Source organism: Symphalangus syndactylus, chromosome 1 (assembly GCF_028878055.3).
Source record: "Symphalangus syndactylus isolate Jambi chromosome 1, NHGRI_mSymSyn1-v2.1_pri, whole genome shotgun sequence".
Taxonomy (NCBI): Eukaryota; Metazoa; Chordata; class Mammalia; order Primates; family Hylobatidae; genus Symphalangus; species Symphalangus syndactylus.
In genome coordinates, this window is record NC_072423.2 from 93,435,976 (window position 1) to 93,450,863 (window position 14,888).

At 51.5% G+C, this 14,888-nt stretch overlaps 1 protein-coding gene across 36 annotated transcripts in view; it reads right to left on the bottom strand.

Moving 5' to 3' along the window:
- The window catches only part of NRXN2 (neurexin 2), a 106,886-nt gene that overhangs the window by 70,910 nt on the left and 21,088 nt on the right, over nt 1–14,888 (bottom strand). For 17 of the 36 annotated variants that reach the window (XM_055243438.2, XM_055243329.2, XM_055243261.2 and 14 more), the window contains 2 exons: nt 14,041–14,112; nt 9,273–9,574 (listed from right to left, as the gene is read on the bottom strand). In XM_055243438.2, the coding sequence (XP_055099413.1) occupies nt 9,273–9,574; nt 14,041–14,112 (374 nt within the window). Of the gene's footprint in view, nt 1–9,272; nt 9,575–14,040; nt 14,113–14,531; nt 14,545–14,888 lie in introns of all 36 variants that reach the window. The other 19 variants (XM_055244142.2, XM_055243964.2, XM_055243984.2 and 16 more) reach the window with 3 other exon arrangements.

Below are 14,888 nucleotides of genomic sequence, written 5' to 3' on the forward strand. Positions count from 1 at the left end.
ACTTAAAGATGGCCGACATTCCGCAGATGAGACAGAAAGGTTAGTTTGGTTTTTCACTCATACCTTGCCCCACCTGTCCCTGCCCATCCCTTGGTCCCCTGGGTTATAAGCGTGTTAGTAACACACACAAAGTCGGCAACGGGGTTTTCCAACAGAGGGTGAGAGAGGGAAGGCAGGGGATTAAGAAGCAGACCCAATTATGCAGTATTAGTAAGTCCTATCAGCTGAAATGTTAGAGAGTTCAGGGGAAGGAAGGGAGGGAACAAGGGCTGTGAGGAGGGATGGGCTATTGGTTGGAGCCATGGACTTAAGGGTTTATTGGCTAACTGATCAACCAGATGGCTTTCCAGAGAACTGGCTAAAGAGCAAGTTGGTGCTGGCCAACTGGCTGACCAGTGGCCATGCCGGGTTAATGGATTAACCAGTTGGTGATGGGCCAGCTGGATATCAGGCTGGGAGAAGAGTGGGCATCACCCCTGGAGAATCAAAGGACTGGCAAGAACGAGAGGCAATTTCATTTGGAGGCAAAAGAAAGGGGTTCCCAAGGAGCATAGGAGGGGCCATGGATGCCTGCTTTTCCTGGGGATGGAAAATATGCAAATCGATCCAGGGAGTCACTGAGGAGAGGGGCAGCTCCTCTGTTTTTGTTTTTGTTTTTTTTTTTCTTCTCATCCTTAAGAAAGGAAGAGAGAGTGAGTCGCCACCAGAACAGGGAAAAGGAAATGTTGCCCTCCACGGGCTGGCAGATGGCTCACACATTATATCATTATTCCAGACCCTCCTCCCTCTCCTCCCCATCTCCCACCCATAGCTGACTCCTCCCACGTGTCCACCTTGACTTTTCAGAATTTTCCCCAAAAGTTCTCCAGGCTCTTCAATCACCCCAACCCCATTTTCTTACTCTCTGGGCTGCTGTCCCTCCCAGAATCAAGTGCCCACCACCACCACCTCCCAGTCTCTAGAATTGGTAAGGCCATCCCAGCAGCACAGCCTCCTTTCATGTACACCCCTGAGTCTCCACTCCCCACAGCCAGCACCAGAAATTCACTCCCTTACACCCATAAAAAGGAACCTCTAAAATCCCTAACTTTTCCCTAAGCTATAAGCCCACTCTTTCTACTCCAATCTCTAGTGTCCCCACTCTCGTGTGGTTCTAAGTTCATTTTCTCTTCTCATTGCCACAGACAGCAGCAACAACCACCTTCCAAATTACCCCTGTCTTTGGGGAGGACATGTCAGAGGCACTGAGGCAGCTTTACTTAAGAGTATTAGAGATGGAGGGACATTATTGCTTGATGCCTGTTAAATATTAAACTGCACCCCAGAGAGTGTGATTGTGAGAAGGAGAGGTATTCTAGGGACAGATCCATTAGTTAGAGAGTTGTTATAACCAGTGGGCACAGGACTAATTCAGTAAGATAATGAATAAGGGCCTCGTATAATTAAAAATAACAGAATTCAATATTTAGCAGCCAGAAGAAGTGCTGAATAACCAATATTAATTATTAGCGATGCAGAAGCAGTTTACATAGCAAGAGAAGAGTCTAATTGCAGGTGCAGTGATGGGAGCCAGGGGATAGCGTGTGATAAGAGGATTAGTACTGGCTTCTGGTAGGACTGTCATGAAATGAAGAGGCCAACTAGTCAGAACAAGGAACAATTAGCTTCAGGGCAGCTAAATAACCAGGCCCAAAAAGGTAAGTGTTGTCTAGTATCGCTGCACTAGTCGAACAAGGCAGGAAGAAAAAGGTATTGGAGGTAAAAACCCAATTACTACTCTTTGAGTTAGAACTGGTTATGGAGAATAAAATAAGATTCAAAAGTTTTCAACTTTATGAAGAAGATTCCATTTTTAACAAGTAGAACAGCAAATTAAGAATCAGGATTGAAGGCCAGGTGCAGTGGGTCATGCCTGTAATCCCAGCTCTTTGGGAGGCCGAGGCAGGTGGATCATGAGGTCAGGAAATCGAGACCATCCTGGCTAACACAGTGAAACCCCATCTCTACTAAAAATACAAAAAATTAGCCAGGTGTGGTGGCGGGCGCCTGTAGTCCCAGCTACTTGGGAGGCTGAGGCAGGAGAATGGTGTGAACCCGGGAGGCGGAGCTTGCAGTGAGCCGAGATCACACTGCACTCCAGCCTGGGCGACAGAGCGAGACTGTCTCAAAAAAAAAAAAGAATCAGGATTGAGAAGAAAGAGATGTGAGTTCTAACCCTTGGGCCTTCCACTAATTTGATGAGAGATCCAGGCTTCCTCTTAAAAATAGCAGGGTTGGAGTAGATGAGATGGGGCCCCTTTAGACCGAGGGATTAAGGATCCAGACCCAGTCCAATGGAGATCATGCTTATGGGGGCAATTGTTGTGAAATACTAGAATGCAGCTTCCACTGGAACCCATTCCTGGTGGCCTGGGACACAGCACAGGGAAGGGGTACACAGCAGCCCAGGCCTTCCCAATGGCCAGGATCTGGAGAGCTGAGGCTTCAGACTAACAGATGAGCAACAAAGGCTTTATCCCACTCATAGAAACAGCTAGAGAGCTCCTGGAGCCTGGGAGCGCAAGCATGACAACACATGATGAATAAGAATGGGGCCGGGCGCGGTGGCTCAAGCCTGTAATCCCAGCACTTTGGGAGGCCGAGGCGGGCGGATCACGAGGTCAGGAGATTGAGACCATCCTGGCTAACACAGTGAAACTCCATCTCTACTAAAAATACAAAAAATTAGCCGGGCGTGTTGGCGGGCGCCTGTAGTCCCAGCTACTCGGGAGGCTGAGGCAGGAGAATGGCGTGAACCCGGTAGGCGGAGCTTGCAGTGAGCAGAGATCGCGCCACTGCACTCCAGCCTGGGGGACAGAGAAAGACTCCGTCTCAAAAAAAAAAAAAAAGGACATCAGAGTCACAGAGGGGAGAAGTCACGCATCATATCATGTGGTCATTTTTACCAAGTCTTTCTGACTCAAACACCAGCTCTAGGAATTCACCAGGCAGAAAGGAGAGCCTCGGGACAAAACTATATCCCATCCCCACCTTGAAATCTGAGTGTAGCTCCAGCCCTGCTCAAGAAAGCCAAGAGGGAATATTTACACAAATCACAAAAATCTGGGGTGAAGACAATCTGTGGAGCTTGAGTAAGAGAAGTTCAGGACAAAGAGAAGAGGAACCCACTCCACTTGCACCCATTTTTCAGAGATACAAGCAGAACATTGAAATGGCTTCAAGATTTGAGAACATCCAAGAATGACAGAAGCACAGGACAAACCCCAGCCTCCTTTGCATTTTGTGCCAATGACAACAACCAGGCCCTCACTTGGAGGCAAAGGAACAGAGTGGTTTCAAAGTCAGACTTCCAACTCTACCATTTCCTAACTGGATAACCTTGAGCAAGTTCTTTAACCTTCTGCGTCTTGTTTTTCTCATCAGTAAAATGTGAATAATATCTGCACCTCAGAGAGTTGTCATAAAAATTAGGTGAGATAGCAAACAGAAATGAGATTCTTGAGGCCAGGGGCTAGTGGGGGGAGACGTTACAGTGCAATTTGAGAAACGCTGTGACAGAAAGATAAAGTCCTGAGGAAATTCAAAGGAAGGACCAGGAGAGGTGTTCTTCTGGTCTTATAAAGTGAATTAGGCTCAGGCACAGTGGCTCACGCCTGTAATCCCAGCACTTTGGGAGGCTGAGGTAGGCGGATCACTTGACGTCAACAGTTCAAGACCAGCCTGGCCTTGAAACCCCATCTCTACTAAAAATACAAAAATTAGCCGGGCATGGTGGCAGGAACCTGTAATCCCAGCTACTCAGGAGGCTGAGGCAGGAGAATCGCTTGAACCTGGGAGGCAGAGATTGCAGTGAGCCAAGATTGCGCCACTGCACTCCAGCCTGAGAGACAAAGTGAGACTCTATCTCCAAAAAAAAAAAAAGTAAAAAAGTGAATTATGAATTGGAGGGTTTTTTTCCAAGAGGAAAAGAAGTAGTTCAGTGCTCACATGAAGTAGTTAGATCTGCTACTTTTGGACATGGGTCCTCGTGTCCAAAACCTTACCAGTTGCCTTCAAGAAAGAGACCAAATGGATCAGAAAAAAACTACTAGGAAAACAACTACAAACATTCAATAGTTGCAGGTATTAAGCAACCAATTTGCTTACCACCTAGAAGTACAGATAAGGAATGAATACAAATATTGACAACACAGGCAGAATGTGATAAGGAGTATCAAATACACGTTTCCAAGGCCTCAAAGAACATAGCAAAGAAGGAAGGCTGGCTGGAGGAAGGGGTCAAGGAAGGATTTTTGAAGATGGTGGCATTTAAGCTGGGCCTGAAGGATTGAAAAAAATACAACTAATTCGTGCCAGGCACTGTGTTGAGTGTTTTAAGGCAATACCCCAGTTAGTCATCAAAACACTCATTCTCACTTTGCTGATGAGGAGCTGAAGCTCACAGAAGTTGTATAACTTGCCTAAAAGCACTCAAACTATTGGCAGAGCTGGGATTTGAACCTGGTCTTTCTGACTCAAACCTCAGATCTAGGATTTCACCAGGCAGAAAGGAGGGCAAATAAGTGGTGTCTGTAGGAGAACTGTGAAAACAAAGGGAAAAACTAAGAAAGTTGGCATGGATGAGTATGGAGAACAGCACAGCAGGCCCTGAGACAGGGTGTACGCCATGCCAGAGAGGGAGAGAGGCCCGGGCAGGAAGGAGAGGAAAGGAATCTAATTGCCTGATGGACTCCACCCCGGGGACTCCATCCTTAGGGGAATACATTCCTAGGGAATGCATCCCAAGACTCCCAGGGGTCTCCCCATCCTTAATGACTCCATCCTTGGGGACTGCATGCTTGGGGACTCCATCTTTGGGGGGGCTACACTCTTAGTAGACTCCATCCTTGAAGACTGCATCCTTGGCGGACTCCAACCTTGGGGACTGCATCCTTGGTGGACTCCAACCTTGGGGACTCCATTCTTGGGGATTCCATCTTTGGGTGTTCCATTCTTGGGGACTCCATCCTTGGCAGATTCCATCCTTGAGGACTGCATCTTTAGAGGACTCTGTCCCTGGGGGACTCCATCCTTGGGGACTCCATCATTAGGGGACTCCATTCTTGGGGACTCCATCCTTGGCAGACTCTATTCTTGGGGACTGCATCTTTAGGGGACTCCATCCTTGGGGACTTCATCCCTAGGAGAATGCATCCTTAGGAGACTCTATCATTGGGGACTGCATCCTTGGGGACCACATCTTTGAGTGACTCCATCCTTGGGGACCACATCTTTGAGGGACTCCATCCTTGAGGACTGCATCCTTGGGGACTCCATTTTTGGGCCCTGGAGGAGCTCCTGAAAGCCTCTGCACCAAGGAGAGGAGTTATCCAAGCTGGGCAGGAGGAAGCACCATGTGATATTTTGATAGCCAGCTTGTCTTCCAAATTTGGTGCTGGCTAATGAGGAAATGGGTTTGCACACTGCTTGCATGGTGGTGGGAGGCAGTTGGGAAGCATACTGGGTATGGGAGGAGAGTGGGCCCAGGATTTAAAATAGACCTCAGGGAATCCTCAGAGGTAATAATTCCTGCCAAGATCCTCCAAGAGATACCTCCGGTCACAGTGCCCTCGAGGGCTGGATTTGAAAGGAGAGAGAGGAGAGAGTGAGACACTGTCTCATCAGGTGCCCCTGGTCCTAACTGCTATGTTCTGAGAGCCTCTAGATGATTCCAGGGATAATTACCAAGTCCAAGGGAAAAAGGGAAATTCTGCCTCCTTCCAGTCTTTGGAGCTGGCCTTTGACCCACTCTCATGGCTGCAGAAGCAAAGGGAATGGAGACCCCTCAGTGCTGGTTCTCAGGCAGGTCCTCCCCAGAAGGCCATCTGCCTGGCCATTCTAATCAAATGAGAAAAATAACCTGGAAGCCACAGTGTTCTCAGATCCTGGCACTCTATCCTGTAAGGCTGAAGACAGATGTCATTTCTCCCTGTCCTTGCTCCTAGCCCACAAAACCTAGGGGAGACAGAATATTGATTCAAACCACTCCACCCATCATCACCCTTCTTATCACATAAGTGTTGTTCCAATCCCAGGATGTCACCCAGACACTATAGAAACTTGATTGAGGCCGGGTGTGGTGGCTAACACCTGTAATCCCAGCATTTTGGGAGGCCAAGGCAGGAGGATCATTTGAGGTCAGGAGTTCGAGACCAGCCTGGCCAATATGGTGAAACCCCATCTCTACTAAAAATACAGAAATTAGCTGGGTGTGGTAGTGGGCACCTGTAATGCCAGCTACTCGGGAGGCTGAGGCAGGAGAATCACTATAACCTGGGAGACAGAGGTTGGAGTGAGTCGAGATCACGCCACTGCACTCCAGCCTGGACGATAGATCAAGACTCCGTCTTTGAAAAAAAAAAAAAAAGACAAGAAAGAAAGAAAGAAAAAGAAAGAAAGAAAGAAAGAAAGAAAGAAAGAAAGAAAGAAAGAAAGAAAGAAAGAAAGAAAGAAAGACAGACAGACTTGGTTGAGCAGGGCTTCTCCATGTTGGCACTACTGACATTTGGGGTCAGATAATTATTTGTTATGAGGGCTGTCCTGCAAACTGTAGGGTGTTTAGCATCATCCTGGCCTCTACCCATGAGGTAACAGCGGCACCCCCAAGTTTTGACAACCCAAAATGTCTCCAGATGTTGCCAAATGTCTCCTGGGGAGCGCAACATGATTGAGTGACTGAGAAACACTGCTCGAGGGACACAGGATCCAATAAATTACTCTTTGAGGCCAGGAAAAACAGGGCCTGGTGAGGATGAACTTGGCCACAGCCTAGGCCTTGAGTGAGGGCAGTGGAGCCAGAGCATGGCTCTGAGGCTGACCTTCCCCTAGTAGCCATGATGACCAAAACAGGGCTGCTTGTCTGCAGCTCCAACACTTCATATTTATGGGTGTGGACTGCAGTCAAGAAATTCCCCAGAATCCAGCCGGGCGCGGTGGCTCACGCCTGTAATCCCAGCACTTTGGGAGGCCGAGGGGGGCGGATCATGAGGTCAGGAGATCGAGAGCATCCTGGCTAACACGGTGAAACCCCATCTCTACTAAAAATACAAAAAAATTAGCCGGGTGTGGTGGCAGGCACCTGTAGTCCCAGCTACTCTGGAGGCTGAGGCAAGAGAATGGCATGAACCCGGGAGCCGGAGCTTGCAGTGAGCCGAGATCATGCCACTGCACTCCAGCCTGGGCGACAGAGGGAGACTCCGTCTCAAAAAAAAAAAAAAAAAAAAAAAAAAGAAGAAGAAGAAATTCCCCCAGAATCCCTTTTTAAAGAGAGCACTCAATCAAAGTCTTTAAGCAGACACCCTCTGTGGACCTCAGGACCTGCTTTAGGGTCAATATGACCTCCCTCTCTGCTCTGAGACTTCTGGTAGAACAATCCAGGGAAGAGGTTTCCATCAGTTACCAGCTTGGACTCTCGAATCGGGGAACCCCAGGAAGAAGCAGCCAAGGGTCACTGTCTACACTCAGCACGGCTGAGGCCGAGTGTCTCCTCCTCTGTGTGGCTTTCCCATCTCCCCTAGCCACAGACCTCTCCCTCGTCTTGGGTATCACTTGAGTCCTAGGGTGTTTAAGGTTTCTGCTGCTCACTTGGCACTGGCATGGCTTTGCTCTATTCGCTTTTAACAGACTCATCCTGTCTCCTCAAGAGCTGAAGTCCTGGAAGGGCAGGGAGTATGTCTTTTTTTCCCCCTCTTCCCAGTATGGATGTGCCATGTATTTTTTGGTCATATGATGCATGGATAGGGACTCTGAACTTGGAGCATCTTGCCGAAGTCAGTACCAGGTGACAGCGCTGGTCCTAGAGAGAGCAAAGTGAGCAGGAAGCACTAGATGCAACTCCTCTATACCCCCCAATAAAATGTGTGTGGCATCTGAAACTGTTACAAATGCACATGACACACTCAGGTACGCTCGGTAATGACAACGCAGGACAGCCCTCTGATTGGGTAAAGGGATGATTTGACAAGAAAAGGAGCCCTGCATTAAGGAGTGACTCCACCAAGCATGTCACTCTGTGAAACGTGGGGTCACTAAGAATAGGCACACTAGTAGGAGCCCAGCTGCAACAGGTAGTGGCAGGCCTGAGGAAGAGCAGCAGGATTAGTCACTGCGTTCTCCCGGCAAGGAGGAGTGGCATTAATGAGGAGGTATCCCCACTAGATCATCATCGATGGTGTGAAATCAGAACAGGTAAGAAGAGTGGGAGGCCAGCCAAGATCCTGAGCCTGCTGACGAGCCTTTCAGTGGGAGGAAGGGGAGGAGAAGGAGGATGACAGGAGAGACAAGGAGAGTTAGCCACCACACCGCTAGAACAAGGAAGTTCAGAGAAGATAACTAGGAAGAGACTGGCCAGAGACAGCTTCACCTGCACTAGCCACCCTGGGCCTTGGGAAAGGTGAAGAGGACCACTCCTAAGAGGACCTGTCCAGTGGGCGCATCTGGGAACAGGAACTCCTGTCTGCAGGAGCCAATGCAGGAAGGACTCTGAGCACCTGTGTGGGCTTGCCCAGGAGACAAGGGGAGGCAGAAAGCAAGCCATGGATGCTGGGAGGGCCTGGCTCCTTTGAAAGAAGGAGAAGGAAAAGAAGGGCATGTCCTGCCCAGAGGAGATGAAGGGCCAAGCCCCCTCTCTGCTCCTGCTCTCTGTCACCTACCTACTATGCCACCACCTCACTGGCTCCATCTCTGCCTCCGCCCTAAAAAAGTGCCTCGGCTGGGGGCAGAACACATCCTGCCCCCACACATTAACTCAGGCTTGCCTTCGTGCCTTGCTGCCCTAGTGTTGGGACACCCTCATCTGCTCCACCAGGCCAAAGCCTGCCCACTCCACAGGACCCCCTCCCCACCCCCTGGCACCCAGGCACACCCATTCAGGCACTGGCTCACTCCTCCCATCTCCTGAATTGCCCTCCTGCTAAATCACCTGATTTCTTAGCCCCAGCCCTCCAGAGCCCAGCTGCTCCCAACAATCTGAGCCGAGTCCTTCCCCTGCCCTCAGGCTCCCGCCCAGGGTCAGTTCTGGAGCCTCCTCAGCTCAGCTTCCTCGTCTCTGAAGCCTGCCAGCCACTGCAGCCTTATGTCAGGACCCTCACAGCCCCAACCCCTGTTCTTCTCCAGAACCACACCTCACTGCCCAGCCCTGATCCCTCCACCACAAGCTCCCGGCAACCCCCTCTCCCAACCCCCATTCTGCCCCAGGTATAGCTAATCCCTGGCCTTCTTCTCACTCCCCCTACCTGGCGCAGGTTTCGGGTGACCCGGACGTCGTGCCAGGCGTTGTCGTTGAACTTGCCATTGACAGGTTCCACAAGGGCCTCGAAGGCACCTGAGCCTAGGTTGATGACCAGCCAGACAGCCCCAGACTTGAGGGACAGGTTGACGTAGTCGGCCGACTTGCCTGTATGCAGCATCAGGCCATTGCGTTGCAGGGTGCGGAAGGCCAGTGTGATCTCGTCAGTGCTGCTCTGGATGGGGTTGTGTGACAGGTCGTAGCAGAAGAACTCATTGCCTTTGAAGGTCGCCACAAACTCCTCCTTGCCTGGATGCCGTGGTGTGGGGAAACGGGAGAAGGCTGAATGGGGTAGGGTACACCAGTGCTTTCCTCTCCCCTCCAGCAACCCAGGCACTGGTCCTGGGCACCAGGAGCCCAGAGGTCCCAACCTGTAGCTTTAGGCCCCTTTCCCTCCCTCAGCCTGTCAACCATCCTCTCAGGACCCTGCCATCTCTGCTGTCAAAAGTCAACGTCCCCTGTGTCCATTTCCAAACCAGGAGGCTGCTAAATGGCTCCCACACTGACAGCTGACAATTACTCTGCCACAGGACCCAGCAGAGCGGAGGGTACTCACTGTCTCCTCCCCACCAACCTTCCTATCGGCCACTCCCCTTAACAAAGGGACATAGAAGGGAAATAAGAGGCTCTGCCTTACTTCTCCCGGTGCTCCTCCCATATGGCAGGGTCCACAAGGGTCTCCTACATACAGCCCACCTCCCTTCCTGCCCCTCATCCAGCGATGGCCAATCTCAGTGCCTGGAGACAGTTTCAGCCTCACCATATGGGATGGGACCAATAGGCCTGTTGTGTAGCAGGGAGCAGATGAGGAGAATGGGAGGTGGGGGAATGGGGGAAGGGCCAGGAAGACACACAGGAAGGCGATGCAGGTGACAGGGATATGCACCGGATAGCAACAGGCCACCAAGCAGAGCTCACATGGGTGGCCACAGCCCCAGCTATCATCTCCACCCCCAGCTCCCTACTCCAAGCCAAGGACAGTGCAGACAGGCCCAAGATGGAGAGCAAACAGTGCCTGGATGTGACCTGTGTGTGCCCAGAGAGCAACAGGGCAAAGGCAGGCCCGGGCCTCGTGTGTGCGCATGTCTGTGTGTGTGCATGTATGTCCATAGGCACCCAGCATAGGGCCCTTCCACTGGCACTTTTTAAGCAGAAGCAAAAACTACTGGGAGAGGCTGAAGGATTGTCAGCATTCTGTAAGTTGGTAACAAGTGAGAAGACAATGACTCAGTAGTACCAAGAAGTTGAGGTTTCCGTCCAACACCAGCACAAGCCAGAGTGCAAACAGAGAGAAGAGAACTGGATATGAAGTCAGGACAAACCAGAGGACCTGGGCTCTACCAGTGGCTCACTTCTGGCCATTAAGCAGTGGCACACAGCTGGCCCTGCCTACCTCACAGGACAGGTGCAGGGCAAACAACACTGGCCGTGAGGGTCTTTATGAAGAGGCCAACTAACCAAATGCAGGAATTCTCAATAGATGCTCCCAATGCCCAAGCAAGAACAGGCACAATGCCAGGGTGCATTCAGGGCCACCAGGAGGCACTTGCCTTCCCCTGGTGGAGGCAGGGCTCAGCAGCAGTGCTATGTGTTGAGGCAGTGGGATGGTGGCGGGGGGGAGTTTCGGAGTGCAGATTCTGCAGATCCCCTCCCCTCCACACACAGCCTGCTTCTCTCTCTCTGGGCAGGCTGCCCACAGCCTCTGTCCTCACTGCCTCCGGATGCCAAGGCACCAGCTGCTGCCCCAGAGCCTGGCACAGCACTCACTGCAGCTGGCAAGGCCCGGTTTCCTGAGGCCACAGGGCAGCAAGGCTGGTGGGGGTCTGGGCAACATCGGGACAGTCTGAATCCCTTCCTCTCTCTACTTAGGGTACCAGCGGGGAGGGCCAAAAAGCAAAAGTGAGGACCCCAGCAGAGACATGAGGGGAAGGCAGGGAAGAGTGGCAAGGAGGAGGGAGGTGGGGCAGAGCCAGGAAAAGGAGAATCATCACAGAGACAGACAAGAAATGAAGACGGCTCAGGGCTGTGAGGGAGCAAGAAGGGATGAGCGCGGCTATCTGGATAAAAAAAAAGGAGCAAGCCCTGCGGGGACAGGTACAGGAGATGGGAAGAGACCCAGCAACGAAAGTGGACAAAGACCTCTAGGGAACAGAAGCCAAGGCTTTCTGGGGCCTTGCTGTTTCCATAGCAACGAAGCCTGCTGCCCAGGCACTAGGAGAACCAGGGGGCTCAAGGACCAGAAAAAGGAATGTTTGACCTTGGTTTTGCCACATGTACTAGTCCCACCCAGAAGCCACTCCCCCCACTCCCTCACCTTCACTGCAGTCAAAGAAAATATCATTAAAGAGAGTCAAACAGAAAGAAAGAAAAGAATAAGGCAACCATGTGAAAAAGTGATTGGGATAGAACAAAAGAGGCCAGCAAAAAGGAAAGAGGCGGGTCTGGGGCTGGACAGTGGCTGCCAAGGCCAAGTGGAGAAATGAGGCCATTCCTCGACTCCTCAGCTCTGCCTCCAGTCTCCTGGGGTGGGTGGCAAAGCTAGCTGCTCCGGAGCCTGCGCCTCCACGGGCTCCAGTCCCTTTGCCACCAGAGACCTGGGTCAGCCCAGAGACACCAAGAGGCCTGAGGAGCAGCCAAAGAGAACCTGAAAGCCTTCGAGAAGAGGGACAGAAAAGAGATGAGCAAGTGTGGAAAGAAAACCCGAAGATGGTGAAGAGAGAAGGAGAGAACCTGAGTAGGGGAGGTCGGGGCATGACTTCAAGGGACTGGTGGAGGGATTCTACTGGGGTGAGCCTACAGGGGCGGCCGAGGGGCTCAGCAGAGAACAAACCAGATCTGGGCTGAACAAGCCCTGAAGCACCAGGGGGCGCTCTCCCCCATCTCGCCGCTCTGGCGCGACTGGGAACTACAACTCCCAGCAGCGCTTGCACAATTACCGCCCCTAATTGCTCCGGACCCAGAAAGGAGGATAATAGCTGATGCTCGTTTATCTCCCACAGTTGGGGAGTCTGTAGCCCTACAAGTGTCCCCAGTGAATGTGGCTAGAGACTAGTTGTTGTGGTCCTGCATTTCTGAGTACCATGCATGAGGGACAGAGCAGCTGCCTTCTTTCCAGGCCCAGCTCCCAGACCTCCTTTGGGAAGGTCTCCAGCGCCCCCCTCCGCCCTCCCTACTCTCGAGCTCTACAGCTGTCTGTTCTGCTCACTTGGCACTTACTGCCTAATAACATCTTGTACTGCTCCCTGGAGAGGAAATGTGATGTGAGAAAGAAGACCTGGGCTCTAGTGCTGGCTCCACCACCAGCTTTGTGCCCTTGGCTGGTCACAAAGCTGGGCTCTAAGTCTCAGCTTCCCCGTCTGGAAAATGGAGCTGATCATCAGGAACTGCACAGGCTGCTGTGGGCATCTCAGAAAGAGAAAGGGCGGGGTCCAGCTTCCTCAACCGTAAAGCATCTCACAAATAAACGACTCATGCCAGTTGGTAACTTTCTGCGAGTGTGCTGCCTCTCTCTGTGTCTCCCTCTCTTTCTCAATTTTTTTTTTTTTTTTTTTTTTTTTTTTTTTTTGAAATGGAGTCTCACCATGTTGCCAGGCTGGTTTTGAACTCCTGGCCTCAAGTGATCCTCCCACTTCAGCCTCTCAAAGTGCTGGGATTACAGGCATGAGCCACCGTGCCTGGCCTCAGTGAATAAATTAACTCCTCTGAAAAGAGTCTGCACTTTTCATATACTTTGCATGGACCACACTTTATTGTAGTTGTTAGAACATCAATCAGTCCCTTGGGAACAGAGCCCATTGGCTCATATAAAATAAATTTGCTCAGCACACGGCTACTTATGTGCCAAGAACTGTGTAAAGCATCAGGGGCATAGGAACAAAAATATCCAATCCCTGGCCTCAAGGAGCTCAGTCTAGTTGGGGAAGCAAACAGGTAAAGTGACAATTATGATACAGTGTGATGAGCCTTCTAGTGGAAGTGTGGACAAAGTGTGGAAGTGACCAGATTCACCTGGGGTGTTCAAGGAGACTTCCAGTGTGGATGGCCTGGCTGCTTTTTCAAAAGTCAGACGAAAGAGACACACCAAGTCATTGGGGAGAGGACAAGGATGGCGGAAATCCAGGCAAACAGAAGAGCAGACTAAAGAATGGAAATGGGACTCCATAGCCCCAGTGCTTGGCACCCACTGGAATTCCTTGAGGACTTGTTATAGTGGCTTGTAAACTTCTTAGGAAAGAGATTATCTTAAGACAGGCAGCCTCAGTACAGAAAAAGGAGCTAGAGCCCCCAAGCAGGCGTAAAGGCCCTGTGCTGGCCACAGCTCCCAACCAGAATCTCCCTGGACTGGGCACCTAGCAGGCTTCCAGAATTTGATGGTTAAATTGGGGTTGCCCTGCTGCCTGGTTGCCTTAACAAAGAAACAGATACTTCCTAGGGATCAGCCTGAACAACTGCCACAAAAAAAGATACCTGTGTTCCAGAAAGAGGTCATCAGAACAACTGGGCTTTGTGAAAGAAATGGAGGTTTGTGGCCCTTCACATCAGGGCAGCTAATGGGGCCTTTGGAATGGCACTCGGGGAGCAGACCCATCACTTCCCACAGGCCTCAGAGAGGACAAGGGGATGTGCCTGTGTTGACTTGGCTTCCCCCCAGGAAGCACAGTTAGCCTGCAGCAGGATGAGGGCTGGGCTCTCTGGGGACCATGGGGGTCACTGACCTTTTGTTGGCTGGTGCACATCGCCGGCTCCTCCTCTCCCGGCCCCCCCCTCGGAGAACAGTAAGGACCCTACTGGAGAAGCAGAATTGGGGAGTCAGGCACAGGGGCTACCGAGACAGTCCCTCCCCAGCCTTGAGGGGATGAAGGGCCCTCTCCAGGGTAGAGGTGCTGCTTGCAGGGACAGGGGAGGAGAGGCTTTTCTGGGGACTCCCTTGCCTTCAAGACCTCTAAGGAAGGAGCCGCTTGACAAACCGAGGACGATCAGCCCCACAGACCCCATTAGATTCATGATCACCGACTTCCACTCTTTGCCTGGGGTGGAGAGACTGGGCAGAGGAACAGAGGCCTCACCATGAGTGCAGGATCCCTCCTTCCCCACAGCAGGCAAACAGGCCAGCCCTCAGCACTGGAGGCCCCCAGTTCCCCCTTTCAACTGCTCGCTCATTCTCCTGGCCTCCTCCATGAGGCACATTCCCCCCACCACTCTGCACCTTTGCTCACACCCTTTATGCTGGGTTAAGCTCACACTTCCCAACTCGTTCAAAAGCCTGACACAGGCACCCCTTCCTCCAGAAACTTCTCCAGATTTACACCCCAAGCTCCTCTTCTGTTCTTTCCTGTCCTTGAGGCTCTCACTACACCTTGAGGCCATCCACACCTGCTTCATTCACCACAGTGAGTGCTCAGAAGCTCACCCTTGTCCACTTCTTTGCCAGTTAGACCCTGGAGCTTCCCAGAGATTTCCAGGGGCTTCCTCTAATTCCTGTCTGTTCTTCCTCCCACCATTGTGCCTACAAAGGGGCTGTGCAAGTCAAAGGAGATCCTCCCTGGAGCTCAGCCTGGATGTG